This window comes from Pseudorca crassidens, chromosome 18, assembly GCF_039906515.1.
Source record: "Pseudorca crassidens isolate mPseCra1 chromosome 18, mPseCra1.hap1, whole genome shotgun sequence".
Lineage (NCBI taxonomy): Eukaryota > Metazoa > Chordata > Mammalia > Artiodactyla > Delphinidae > Pseudorca > Pseudorca crassidens.
The window spans coordinates 9,410,669-9,425,198 of NC_090313.1; the positions used below are offsets into that span (position 1 = coordinate 9,410,669).

General features: G+C 47.4%; 1 protein-coding gene across 3 annotated transcripts; it reads left to right on the plus strand.

Annotated features, from left to right (window-relative positions):
- Positions 1-4,050: 4,050 nt before the first annotated feature.
- On the plus strand, positions 4,051-14,216 carry METTL21C (methyltransferase 21C, AARS1 lysine). 3 transcript variants are annotated; one of them, XM_067713557.1, is made up of 6 exons: positions 4,051-4,130; positions 4,643-4,799; positions 6,043-6,259; positions 9,307-9,458; positions 12,318-12,435; positions 13,554-14,216. In XM_067713557.1, exons 3-6 carry the CDS (start codon positions 6,151-6,153, stop codon positions 13,946-13,948), a joined length of 774 nt encoding a protein of 257 aa, XP_067569658.1. In that variant the 5' UTR covers positions 4,051-4,130; positions 4,643-4,799; positions 6,043-6,150; the 3' UTR covers positions 13,949-14,216. The 3 variants fall into 3 exon arrangements, with proteins under 3 accessions (XP_067569658.1, XP_067569660.1, XP_067569659.1); XM_067713559.1 differs by lacking the exon at positions 4,643-4,799; XM_067713558.1 differs by lacking the exon at positions 4,051-4,130 and having other exon boundaries at positions 4,632-4,799.
- Positions 14,217-14,530: the final 314 nt, after the last annotated feature.

Consider the following 14,530-nt stretch of genomic DNA (forward strand, 5'->3'; position numbering starts at 1 on the left):
TACCTCTCCCATAGCAGCATCAATGAACCCTTTCCTCTGGCACCCTCAGGGGCTCCCCGAGAAATCTGGCAAATGAGGGGGCATTGCAGCAGCCCTAAATCATTTGACAGAACGGATCATGAACTTTGAGCCACTGTGTTACCAAATAGTTGAGGGACCAGAAATTCTGGAATTGCACTTCACTGTGACTAAATATTTTCTGCATAACACACTGAAAATCACACACTTTGGGAATGTTAGTGGTTACCAGGGTTTTTCAGGAACTTCTAGTTTTCCGCTGAGACCCTCACCTCCTCGGAAGTGAATTACCACCGTAGTCTCCCTTATAAGTAAGGATGGTGGACATATATCTGTCTGATCAGCAACCCTTCCACTGTAGAATTTTTGGGAAGGTCACGTGAGAAGCAGTGAGCCTCTCGTTCATATTCTGGGATGGGACTAGCGGCCTGTGGTAAATGGTGGTGAAACAATTAAGTTACTGTCTCTGGTCTCCTGTGAATGCCTGCCCATTGAGGGACAAGCATGGAACTAGTGAAGAAATGCCATTGTCTAGAGGTTTCAACTTGAAGAATGGCTCCATTCTCTCCGGATGCAATAGCCAATGAGACTAAGATTATGTTCCATTATAGAGAGGATGGGTCCCCATTTTGAAATTGTATTTATGAAAATAAGAAAGTGTGTACGCATAGGGTGGCAGGGAGAGGAAGAGGGCCACACACAACTCTTGCTTGTTATGGGCTCAGCATCCCTCCCGGAGTTGCCTGCACTACTCCTTGTGATGTGGTCAGATGCTTCTCTCGCCCCGACCAGCCCTGACTATGAGGCAGGGCTTATGACCAAGTTAAGACCAATCAGAGTCACGTCCCCCAGATGTTGAATCTACAGTTACACAAGGCGGAAGGTGACGGCAGTGAGGCCCCCAGAGCACTGTTCAAAGAGAAGGCCATGAACACCTGCTGCTGCTGGGATATGTGGGACCAGAGCCATCCTGGGCCCGTTATTTCTGAAGCCTCAATGCTCAGCCTTTCCATTTGATTCAGAGAAATGACCCAGAGCCCTTCCAAAGAACCCTGCTTGTCCGACCCACGACTTGAATGGCATACAATTTAATACAAGACATATTACTGTTGACCTTCTAGGACACCAGACGCTGTGCCAGATTCTTTCAGATGTATAAAACTTCGCTTCTTACCATGGGAAGAGGAATGATACCATCTCACATCCCTCGGACACATCAGGGCGCTCCATCTGCTGTCTCTGCATCTGTGCCGATGTGTTGGTATAAAGACAGCCCAGAAACCCTCTGGACCTGGAGTAGAATAGTTCTGAGGTCTGTATTTTGCCTCATTTCCAAGTCTTCCCCCACGGGATTAAGTCTTTTATCACCCCCTGCGGTAGGTCTTGCTTCATAAACACCCATTGCTGGTGGCCTCCCTTGCCCTGGATTATTCTCCCCCTTCTTCACTTCCCCAAATAAAATATTTTCTCTCAAATCCTTGTCTCTGGGTCTGGTTCTGGGAGAAACCAGACAAAGCCAGGGGCTGCAGTGTTGGATCTCTGTGAGGATGTGGCTCAGAGCGTGGCGTGTCTGAGCCACTCTGTGAATGCCAACCCCCCCATTTTATGGATGAGGACCCTGACACGGAGGCGGCAGGAATCAGCCTGCTGGTAGATGGTATTTGCAGGATGGCAATTAGAATTTACCCTGCATCCAACTCCTACCCATTGCCTAGACTGGGGTTCTCAGCCTGGGCCCTGCTGACTTTTGGGCTGGTTCTTTGCTGGGGGCAGTGGAGGGAGGTTGCCCTGTGTAGAACTTCCGTCTGGCAGCATCCCCGCCTCTCTGTACTAGATGCAAATAGCACCCTCCCCCAGCGGTGACAAGCAAAAATTGCCAGATTGTCTCCAAATAGCCAAACAGCCCTGCAGGGAGGGAGGATTCCCCCTCGTTGAGGACCACCAGTGAGAGAGCTGGAAGAAAGCCCGGTGATACCTCGGAGTCCACACTGATGGAGATATGCAGACTGGCGGCATGTACGCAGCCTTCTCCTTGACCCTGCATAAACCTTTATCCAGTCTTGCATCCTCTGACTCTAAATCTGGCCCACTTTCCATCCTGCTAGGCTCCCCGAGACCAACTGTTCCATTGCTCGGCTTGTTACAAAATTCTTTCCTGTTGCACCCAAATCTGCCTCCTGGGAAATTAGTTCATCAGCGTGCCCTGCGGAGCCCGGCAGGAGGCTAATCCCTCCTCGTGGACCGGCACTTCAACTATGGGAAAACAACCCACACGTCCCCTGCCCTATAGATGGACACCTACTGCGTGCCCGTGCTATAGACACGCCGGGAACAGTTGTCAGACGGGGAGTTCAAAGTCCTAGACTCCTTCTTCGATCTTGCAAAAGAACTTCCAAGAACCCAGAGTCTATGTACTTTAAAGCTTGCAGTTAACTGTGAGGTACCCTGACCACAGCGCAGTGTTTAGGAACCTCGGACTAACTCATTCCAGCTCCGGGCAGTAGAGTTCTGATTCGTTTCCTAAAGCAGCTACCGAAAAGATGGTTTTTGAAGAAAGTATTGAAAAGAAACTCTTAAAATAATAGACTAGTCCATACTAGGTCAAGAGAGATACATATTTCTATCCAGTTTCATTTTCAGCCAAATAGTTTTGATAAGGTTTATACAAAAAAGCCCAGATGTTGACACCCAAAAATGTTGGTTCAGTTTCCTTCCCCAGGTAGTGGGATTAAAGGAGATTCAGAACATTTTTCTCCTTGGTTCTTTTCTTCATTTTAAGGCATGTAGAATAAACGTGTGTGTGTGTGTGTGTGTGTGTGTGTGTGTGTGTGTGTGTGTGTGTATATATTCGTATAAATTGCGATCAGTTTTTGAGTTATTTATTAAATTGTAATGATGACCATCTTTTTGCTGTTTCTTAAAGGGATGATGACACCTGGTGGAAATAAGTCACAGGAGAGCAGGGTCAGTCACAGGACTGGACCATCGGGGAATAAGAAAGTATTTGAATGACAGGCTTGGAAAAGACTGCAGGTCACCTCCCTTCATTTAAGGGAGTGAGAACGAGGATAGTCATGGGACCACAGCATGTCCAGATGAAGATCCGGAGTTAAAAGAAATGGACTAAAGAACAAAAGTGACAGCAGAGAAGAGATTTCCAAAGATGAGTAAAGAAATAAATAAAAATAGGCTCATATCTACTCAAGCTAAGTCGCTCACTCAGCTCACTGGGTAAGCGTAGTCCCTCATAAATGTGAAGGATTATTCAATTCTCATTTGCCTAAGCCTTTAATTTACATGCCCTATATTCTATTTTAAGGGTTTCCAGTCTTCCCAAACGAGCACATGATTTTCCTCCTTCCTTTTTAACTGCTCCTTATTCAATGAAATTAATGACAATGGCTGGCTTTTTTCTGGGAAGAGTTTTCTGATTTCCTGTTCACTGTTGCCCCAACTAACTTTACCCCTTACGCAACTTTAAGCCTTTGACACACATCCCTTCTTGTGGATAGATGTTCTCTCGTCCTCCTCTCAGCAGAGTCTTAATGTTATTTCTGGCTGCTGGAATCAGGGTCCGGGACAGAGGCCACGTCAGTCGTGCCCCTCCCTTCAGCCACAGGAGTTGGGCTGATAAGCACCCAGCTTCCAGGTTTGTACAAAACCCCACCTGTGCACCCGCCCACTCCTTTTTAAAATGAAACGTAAGTCTACATTTCAAACCACATCACAGCCACTGGATACCACAGAGGACAGCCTCTATTCTGCTGGAATGATTTCTGGATCTTTTGAGAGTGATTCCATTTCATGTTGAAAGAAGTGTGTGTGTGTGTGTGTGTGTGTGTGTGTGTGTGTGTGTGTGTGTGTGTGTGTGTGTGTGTGTGTGTGTGTAAGACAGAAAACTGAGAACTGAGAAAGGGATAGAGAGAAAGAGAGAGAGTAATTCTAGCAAAGTAATGTGCATGGGTACTGGTGGGTAATGCTACCCTAAATAACTTGGACTTCCACTGGCTGGCTTTTGTTCATAAAATGCTAATCCTCTCAGGTGCAGACCTATATAAAACATTGGGGATTAAAGTCTGCACAGAAATCTCAAATCTCTTCTGCTGCATAAGGTAAAGATATGTTTAAACTAACCGTTCGAAATTATTTTGAGGGTACTAACAAGGAGTCCTTTTCAGAACTTCCCAATTCTTTATTAAATACTAACATATGATATAGATCATATGATGTGTTGAGCTAATAATGAACACTAGGTAGATTACTGTAGTTATTTTCTAGGTTGCTTTTTGGGGAAAAAAATTAATGTCTCACGTCAACTATAATGATGGGGGAGGGGAGTCATTTCATTTCACAAGGAAAAATATTACCTGTTATTGGAGTGAAAACAGGTCTCCTTTTCTTGCATGCAAAATGAAGAAGTGTCCAAATTTAATGCACAGAGTCCCGTGGTGCTGGGTGGGTGTCCTGTAAAGAGTGTTGTCTTGCCTGACTACTCTCTGGCTTTGAAGATGAGAATAAGTTAATACTGTTTGCGCAAGAGGCTTTGCACAGGTTATCTCACTTAATTCCTACGACCGTCATGTGAGGTCAGAATCACCATTATCTACATTTTCAACAAAATTAGCACATGGCAGAGCCAGCATTCAAATGCAGGGCCCTTCACCGCAGCGCTGAGACTTCCTCCCTGAAGATGCTCTGGGTACTCACCAACAACCAGTCAGCTGTCTTTTAGGGGAACAGTTCACTTCTGGAGTCGGGGGCACGTTGAAGAGAAGGAGCAAGTAAGTATCTGCAAGAGAAAAAAAACTCCTTGAGTTGAAGAATTGGGGTAAATATTTGATTGTTTGATTCTAGAGCCAGTGAAAATGCTAAATTACTTTTCACTGATTTGAAATGCTGTTGCACATTAATGTGAGAGGCACATGACCCCTCCAGGTGTGGAATAGTTAGTAATGGTGTGGCTGGTTGCTGTCCCCAGGTGGCCAAAACAATATGATGGGGCAACTCTGGTATATAAAAACAAATTAGGAAAACGATTTACATTTTGTAAAAAAAAAGACTAGAAAACGTCACTGTGACAACTAAGCATTATGAGTCATTTCAGGGCAAACTCAGCCAGAAAACCCACCGCTGAAGCAAGACAGCTCAAGCCGTGTCCCACCTCATGGTCAAGAACATAGATCCTGCAGCTGGACCTCCTGGGTTTGACTCCTGGCCCTGCCACTGGCCGGCTGCGTGCTCCTGGGCTGCTTTTGAATCTCTCTGTGCTTGAATTTCTCTCATCTGAGAAGAGGCATAATAATAGCATCCACTTCATAGGGTTTGTTGTGAGGATTAGATGAATCAATTCACTAAAAGCACAAGAACGGTGCTTGGCAAAAACACGCCAAGTCGCGCAGCGATGTCACGTGTTCTTGTTTGGAAGCTGATCAATGATCCCAACAGCCAGGTCCTGTTTTCTTCATCAGTAGTTTTCCTGAGCTGCACTAATCACTTTTGCTCTCCCGTTTCTCGCCCACAGCCCTAGGGGCTAGGTAGATCTCATCCTTCCCTTTTTTGCTGAGGAGGAAATGGTGTGGAGGGGATTAAGTGAGTTGCCAAGAGGAAGAGGGGGCAGCCAACCAGCCTCCCGGCTCTCAGCCCCCAGCGCTTTCTACTGTCTTGCGCTAAAGCCTCAGATGAGAAGGGAGCAGCCCCGCATTGGGGACAAATCCATGATGTCATTAACCCTGGATCCACAAGGTACCCTTAAAGATATGTACGTCTGGATCAGACCTTCTTCATGGAGATTCAGTTCCAAAAGCTCTTAGAAATACACCTTAGACTGCAGCAAGGCAGCACCTGTCTGGCTACAGTGGCTCTGCTTTTGCATTTCTCCAGGCGATGGAAAGGTGGGGTGATGATGTGTCAGGGTTTCCTTCCACTCTGCTCTGCAAAACCAGGATGGCAGCACCCAGGGCGGCTGTTCTTCCCACCCCGCCCCCGCCCCGGGAAACTAAGCTGAAATGCAGGTGTTCTTTCCAGCTCAGCAGATGCTAAGGCGATAAGCTGCACCTTGCAGAGGCTCTGGGCGATTCAGACCCGGAGGAGCGCTCAGTCCAGGCCAGCTCTCTCCTCCCTGGCGGCTCTGGGATGGATGTGTGTCTGCGCTCAGGGCAGCAGCCCCAGTCCGTGGACGAGGCACCGAGACCCCCGGATGAGGAGGGTCTACAGACAGACGGCAGCAGCGGACCCCCGGGAGGTAACCTCCTTCCTCAGCTCCACATCTTCTCCCATCTTTTCCTGGGCATGGCGTTTTGCAGTGAACCCCAGGCACAAAAATATCCATTTCCTTTTAACCCTACATCTTTTTCTTATCATGATGCTTAGTAGAAAAATGCCTTTATGCAAGCAGAAGCATGACACTAAAGGTAATCCCTATGTTTTTATTATTTACCTATCAAAGACCAAAACTTTGTTTTATCCAAATCTAAGAGGGTTAGATTTTTGTAACAAGAACTTTTAAAAGAGAAATGAAATCTAGATTCCTTCCTGCTTTTCGCCAAAATGTATTCCTAGCAGCTCCGTCCTTCAGTGGATCAGTGTAAAGTCAAGTGTACTTTCTCATTATGACAACAGAACCCTTTAGTGTTGCTTTTCTGGGCAGGGAATCAGTAGTAAATAAACAACAGACATAACAAATGATGTCATAAGAGCCAAGATGTAACGTTCAAAACGTTAACAGTCAACAGTGGAAAATTATGTTCCAACTCTGTTAAACCAGGATGGTAATTCATTTTTCCTAAACTGTTTACATAAAAATGCAACTCTGCCTATCTTGAAAATCTGATGTCTCTAAAACTGTCAGACGAGCATAGATACAAGAATTGAAAATCATGTGCAATCAACATAAATTTCTTTTATCTTTGTAGCGTGGAAAAATGGTCTTATGGAGGACATTTATATGCCCATGTTTCTTTACAATGTCGATCCAGAGAGTACAACCATCAGCTTACGATCTGTCATCTTGTGAAAGGATGAGCCACTTAAAATCAGCACATAGACTTTTCCTACAGTCTTGAGAGAAAAGTTAGCCTTTATTTGTGGTTATTTGTGGGAGGAAGGGAGGAAGGAACGGTCTGGGTGATATCGAGGGGACGGAAGCTGGCAGGAGGTGGCCTGGGTCCCTGACGGTCTGGCTGCTCCAGTGATGAGAGGCTCAGAGGTAAGGAGGACAGCCCGGTACCCACTCCTCATTCCAGATGGCCTGTACCAGCTCCTGCATTTCAGGAATTTTGCGAGCTGATTGTTAAACATGGCCATTGTTAAAATTTAAGTCATACAAACGTACAATGAAATGGATTATGTAAAAGGTAAAGGTATATGAAAAAACTTAGGTAATAAATACTCACGTCTCATCAGGAATTCTTTTCCTACATTTTACGATGACCTGTGCCCTTGAGGCTGTTGAGGGGTGTCGTATCCGTGTGGTAGAAATGCTTGTGGTGCTGAGCTGCTTCACCCCTTTCCCAGGGATGGCCACTGTGGGAGCGCTGTCACCATGGTGATGGCCAAATCCTGCACGTCAGTGCTTCCTCACCGCCCCCAGGCTGGTTGTTAAAGTTTCTGGGCACAAGATGGTCTGTTCCTCTACCTTCTTATTTTCTCTGAAACAGAACTCAGAGTCAGCCTGTCAGCCTATGGGAGAAGCTGGGTCCCCTTTGTTGAGTGATAAATTTCAGGTTCATGGTTTTAGATGTTGGTTGTTTCCCCTTATAAGAGGTGGGTGAGGACCAAAGGTCCTCTCCTCTCCCCACAGCCTCTCCTGGGGCACATGACAGGGAAGGATGACATCTCAGGACTTGGCCACTATTCATCAGCAGGTTCTTGCAAGCTCAAGGAAGTCCTGGGTTTCTGGAAGCTCGCCTTTGTGGTCAGGACAGAGAATTCTCCTTCCAGGAGACCAGAACCCACGGCTGAGAGCTGCAGGCGTCACTGTGCTAACTTACAAACTGGTCATTTGGCCCACACTGTGGTCAAAGACCACTTGGATACTTTTTTGTAAAATGCAACACAAATGAATTTCTGGAGGAACAACATGAAAAGAAGTACAAAGACATACACAATACAAGCTTTGGTTTTTCGTAATCAGATTCAACAGATATGGTCAAGTTGTTGTAAATGTTTCTAAGTGTTCACTCCACATTTCTGGACTCTTCTGGCTGTGACCCTGTTGCAAAGTGTTTGCAGAGCCGTGGCACAGAACCGTCCAGTGCGGGTGGAGATCAGTGAAACCTGAACTCTGAGGGGTGGACCCCTGATTAGGCTTCTTCAAAGGCCCCCTACCCCTCACCCTGCACTCACCCTGCACTCACCCTCACCTGCCTCCTTGAGTGCATATTTCTGGTTAGAGACCTTCAGATGTTCACTGAATGCTCCTTTCCACTAGTCCATCCCTGGTTACACATCCGCAGGCAGAGCTCAGGCAGCAAAGGCTGGTCTCATGCAAGTTCCCCCCCAGACTCCTCGCTGCCAACGCCTCTCCCCGAGGGTACCAGCAGCCCCCCGTCTTCTGCACACGACCCCTCCGTGTGCTCAGGGTCCCCATTCTGACCTTATTACTCACTGTTCTTTTTATGCTGAAACCCCCTGCGAAACCTTTGACATTCTGGGCTTCCATGATGTCAGCCCCGATCAGGTGCTCTTTTCCTCTCATTTTATATGACATCTGAGAGCTGCTTGAGTGTAAAGGAGTATTTAAGGAAGAGTAATTTAATAGCTGGAGCTCATCTGACAACCTCCCCCAGGACTGCAGAGCTGGCTCGTCTTTGGGTGACCTGCACCTTTTGAGAAGCAGTTGTAGAAAGACTTAAGGAACATGTTCCAGCCAACATGTGGGAATGTTACATCACTTCAAGACCCAAAAATAGTCAGGTCCACGCTTGCCTCGGTCCTCCTTATGCAGATGGCTCATTCGTGCCATTCTGTGCGGTGGCCTAGCTTCCTCCTCCCACCAAAACAGAGGGAGGGATGGATCGACACCGCACTGTCTGCTCCTAGATCGAGGGAAGGGCCCAGGGCATCCTTTGGCATTTCGTCGTATGATAAAAATGTCCCATAGAAATGTTATGTCCCTGTCACCCCATATCATTCAGTTTGGGCTAGTTTGCAGCCACTGTCTCACTGATGGCATTCCCCCCTCTGTTTCTGGAAGATTGCTCAGTCTCTTCCCGTCTGACTAACTGTACCGAGTGTAGATTTGCACTGGATCAACAAATAATGAAACCGATTTAATTTTCTGTCCCACAGATTCTAACAAGATAGAACCATCGCTTCAAAGCCTCCAGAAATTTGTTCCCATGAATTACGCCAGCTACACCCAGGAGTACTATTGGTTTGCAGGCAAGAGGATTGTCATTCAAGAATCGATCGAGAGTTACGGAGCGGTGGTGTGGCCAGGGGTGAGGGAGCTGTCACATTGGGGCGTCGGGGATTCTGGGGATGAGAACAGCAAATTTGTACAACTGTGGTGCCTTGGACGACTTGCCACGTGCTCTAACGTTCTGTGCTTCTCAAATTGAGGGTCCAAGGATGCCCCCCCAGGGGTGTTGCTGGTGTACCTAGATGCTGCAGAAACACGGCATCTTTCCTAAAAACAACGATTTTCCTCTATGCTATGTTTCTCGAGACATTATTTTCTCACATTAACATAAACTTGAGTATATTGGGAAGTAGGATGAAAAATTCATATGAATTGTTAAAAAATCAGAAGAAAAGTCTTTAGAGTTTAGATTGTGTAGTGGCCACCTTTGGGCCTCTCCCACAGACCTTCGGGTATTCACTCGCCTTCTACAGTGCGGCCAGTCCAGTGGAAACGCTTAGGAAGTGGTGCTTCATCTCATGCTCTCCCTGCAACAGTCCCCAGAGGATGGAGCTGAAATGGGGGAAAACACAGAATTCAGAGCCAGAAAACCTGCCATGTCCTGGCTGAGTGCACTGTTTCCCCTGGCGCGGCGCAGTGCAGAACCAGGCTGGGACGATGGACCTCGGAGGCCAGCGCCTTCGTTCTTTCCACTGCAGAGGTTCTCAGCCTGTGCTTGGAGGGGCTCCAGATCAGAACTGTTAGCTTAGATGGGAATCCTCCTGGGTTCCTGTTAAATGCCCCACTGTTAGCTTAGATGGGAATCCTCCTGGGTTCTTGTTAAATGCAGACTCTGATTCAGGAGGTCAGGCTGGGGGAGGTAGACTGGGGCTGCATTTCTGACTCACTCCCGGGTGACGCAGACCTGCTGGCCCGCTGCGTGGCTGTGATCAGAGGTTCCTTGGAGCGCCCTTTGCAGTCTGGGTACCAGTGATGGGGGAGATGGAGCGGGGGGGCAGGGGAGGGACAGCCAAGGGCTCCAGGCTCTTAGAGCTGCCCCCTCACTGACCCCAGCCAAGGAAGCTCGATTTTTACCCGTTATGCTTAATGTAAGTAAGATTTCCTTCAGCTGAATGTTTTTCTTTGGCTTAACAAGTTTGAAACCAGCAAGCGCCTCTCCACAGCTTCCTACTGTATTTGGCAAACAGACACCCAGAGCTGGGTGATCAGAAATCAGGAGTGGAAAAAGATGATTTGTCCACTGGACTGTTTTATTCTTAATAAGGTCTCAGCCTTTCATGCAACAAACCCTGGCCCTTCTCGGGACCTCAGTTTCCTGAAGGCGGCAGAAGGATCCGTATCGTGTGGGGAAGCACCCTTTCCTTGTGCGACTTCAAGAGCAGCTGTGAGAGATGACTTTTCGGAGTTTGCTAATAGGACTAAGAAGCGGGGGAGTGTCTGCTGAAAGATGTAGCTGTTCCCGAGAGAAGATCCGTCCCCAGATGGCATCCACCGGGCCAGCCTGTCACAGGGCAGGGCCCTTCAGGCAGGACGCCTACAGCCACCCCTTCAGGAACTCCTCAGAGCACACGTCTTGGTGGCTCTGGGTGACACTCTTCCAAATCCTGAAATCCCACACAGTGAATAATGCTCCTTTCTCCTCAAGAACCGAAGAAGGCCTTTCCTCAAAACTGCCGTCCTCAGCTCTGGAGCTCCTTGCCACGGGCTGGATGCCAGGGCCACCCCGCACCCGTGCCGTCCCGCGGGTCCCCCTCTCACTCATCCTCCAGCGCCCAGGGCCCCTTGACGCCCCTTACCTCCCTACAGTGCCATTGGGAATTGGTTTCCGTCCTCCCCCCACCCCCGTCCCTGGCCCCCGAGTCCCTTGAGAGGAGCTGGGGAGGAAAGGGAGGGACCCACGGGCTCGGAGCTGCCGCCAACCCTGGCGCAGGCCATCGTGAGCGCGGCTGTCTCATACGATCCAGGCCGCCCCCTACTCCAGCCTGGGCCCCAGACAGAAAGTGAGTCATAGCGAGCCCAGAGCACCTGCACGAAGACAAGGGCTAAAGGTGTGTGCAAACGAGAGCGTTCACGTTGCCTTTTCAGCGCAGGGTTGCAGGGTTCGCATTCCCAACTCCGGTAACGCCCTCACGCCTAGTAACTCTCCCCAGTCCCTCTAGTCCGCGACATCACCAGCCGACGCCCATTGGCTCACATGGGAAGGGACCTTGATTTTCTGTACAGAAATCGATCTAAATTTTCTTTTTTTTCTTTTTTTTTTTTTTTTTTACTGTGTAAAGGATGTAACCTCCTTGCTGCTACCCCCCCAAAGTGTGGGCCAGCGGCACTGGCATTAGCTGGTGGCTTGTTAGAAATGCAGCCTTGAGCTCCATCAGCCCTACCACACGTGGCCAGGGCGTCTTTCACCAGGCCCCAGGTGACCTACATGTGCGCTAGGGTTTGGGAAGCACTGCCCAGCCAGTCGAGCGTTTCTTAGATGAACTGCTTTAAGAGAAAAATTCCTACGCAGTTGTTCAGTGCAGCAGGCAAAGTCCAGAGCAACCTGAACGCTGGTGGAGTCAGCAGGGAGGGGATGGAGCTGCTTACAGAGCAAGTCTTACAGCAGGTGGAGGCCCGACACGACGTAAGCAAGGGCTTGCTGCCCTGCGGCCCCTTGTCTCCTGGTTCTGGAAGAGCTGAGCTGACCTTCCTGTTCCTGGAGGCTGGTCAAGGGTCTTCTGGTACAGGCGCTTTCACAAGTCTGTCTCTCTAGTTCCTCTGATGCATGTTACAGCGTTCATATTCCAGAGGTCAAAACACGCCGTTGCACGTATATTTTGATTCTTGTGAGCCCCCAGTAAGCTGAAACTCTTTAACATGTCTTTGAGTATTTAACTTGCGGTGGGGAACAGGGTCCTCGGTTTCCAGTGTCCAGGTGACAACTGTGAATGTTTTTCAGGCCATGGCTTTGTGCCAGTATTTGGAGGAACACGCAGAGGAACTCGGTCTCCAAGGAGCTAAGATACTCGAAATCGGTGCTGGACCAGGCCTCGTTTCCATCGTGGCCAGTATTCTAGGTTTGTCTGTCTATTCTCGGCCTTGTTTCAAAAGATGGTTACGGTGACAACAGTGATAATAACCACTTACTACTGTGTGACGGGCTGTGGTTTAGGTGCTTGGCCGTGATCGCACTCACTGAATCTACCCAGACGTCCAGGCTAGAATGACTGCTGTTATCCGGAGATAAGATAACTGTGCCTTAGAGGCTAACTCGTCCAATCCATTGATTATTACCACGTGAGAAAGTTGAAATTCTGAAGGTGTGACTCTTGAATTCCTGTTGTAAACAGCTCTGTTATGCTGTCCCCTGCTTTTCAGTGCAACTATTAACAACTGATGTTTTGGAAAAAAACAAAAAATAAGTGAGTGAATCCAAGGTGAAGACAGATTTATACCCAAAATGCCAGTTGTGAGTCCTGGGAGCTGGGCAAGAGGCGGGTATGTCTGGCCTACTTCAGCCTACACTATTACAGATCTTCTTCTATCAAAACCAATCTGGAATTATGATTTTGTGAACCTTTATCACTAGCATTAAAATGCCTAAAAATTAACTTAATGCATTTAGTAGGGGGGAGAGTCATTCAAATTAGATCATCCCTTAGGAAAGAAAACTAGGTGCTGACACCTCACGTAAGAGAAAACCAAAATCTTCAGATAAAGACAGTTTGGGAAGGAAAAACATTATAAATGATGACAGTAACCAAACGCTAAGAATCTTGGTATGTTTAGTTAATTATTCTGAAATCTCTCAAAACTGCACCGCCGTTTAACTTAGTTTCTTAAAAGACGGGAACGTTATTCTATTTCAATGGTTCTTCACCAAAGGTGATGTTTGCCCCATGAAGGACATTTGGCAGTGTCGGGGGACATTTTTGATCAGCACAACTTGGGGTCTGGGTGGGGAGGTGCTACTTGCATCTTGTGGATGGAGACCAGGGACCCTGCTAAACATCTTACAGGGCACAGGGCAGGGTCCCCCAGCAGAATTATCCAGCCCATATGGACATAGGTGAGAAGGGCCCTGGTCCAGGGCCAAGGTGAGAAGCCCAGTTCGATTTCTCCCTGAGAGTATGTGTACCCTGTGGCTGCCCGAATGTTCCAGGTAATTCGTACAAGTTTCCTCTTTCTCTCTTAGGAGCTCAAGTCACAGCAACGGATTTGCCTGACGTCCTAGGGAACCTTCAATACAATCTTTTAAGGAACACACGAAACCATACAGCACATCTGCCTGAAGTGAAAGAGCTGGTGTGGGGAGAGGGCCTGGAACAGAACTTCCCCAAGTCCACATGTTACTATGATTACTTGCTGGCTTCTGACGTGGTCTACCACCATTACTTCCTGGACAAGCTGCTTGCCACCATGGCGTACCTCTGCCAGCCGGGAACGGTATTGCTTTGGGCAAACAAGTTCAGATTCAGCACCGATTATGAATTTTTAGATAAATTCAAGCAGGTTTTTGACACAACACTCTTGGCTGAATTTCAAGAGTCATCAATCAAACTTTTTAAAGGAGTGCTAAAATGGGACTAAATTAAACAAGATACCTTTCGAAACATGAGTGTGTCTTTTGAACAGTGTTAGAAATTTTATAAGATTGCAAAGGTAGTGCACGGAAACAACTTGTATAACTAGAATAAACATAATATTACAGCAACTCTCCAAAGCAAGCAGTTTAGGATCATCTGCTTCATCTAAATACACACAACCAACATGAAAACATGAAAGCAGCTCTGTTGGCTTCTGAGAGTCTCAATTAAGTGTTAAATAAATTTTACACAAATAAATTAACAAACAAGTGGATTTCCCCTCGTTATTTCTGCTGGAAAGCATGGTTTTAAACCTGTCAATATACTTTTGTCACTTGCTTTTTGAAAATAAGCTTGACAGGGTCCGTGTATCTTAATCGGAAGAGTCTACTTTGTACAGATTTTAACTGTAGCAAAGGGAGAGGATAAAGAGTAATGGAAAACAAGTTCTAGGCTTTACACTGATTAAAACTGAAAAATACGGAAACAGTGCTGGAATGAGAAAACGGATGTCACCTCAGGGGCCCAGAACTAGTGCTGAGCACACACTCTGCACCAGCCCTAGTGCTTCCTTCAGAAGTTAAGT

Coding starts and splice junctions, on each gene's coding strand:
- METTL21C (XM_067713557.1), top strand. CDS start 6,151: ATGGATGTGTGTCTGCGCTCAGGGCAGCAGCCCCAGTCCGTGGACGAG. Junction 6,260..9,306: donor CAGCAGCGGACCCCCGGGAG/GTAACCTCCTTC, acceptor TCTGTCCCACAG/ATTCTAACAAGATAGAACCA. Junction 12,436..13,553: donor CATCGTGGCCAGTATTCTAG/GTTTGTCTGTCT, acceptor TTTCTCTCTTAG/GAGCTCAAGTCACAGCAACG.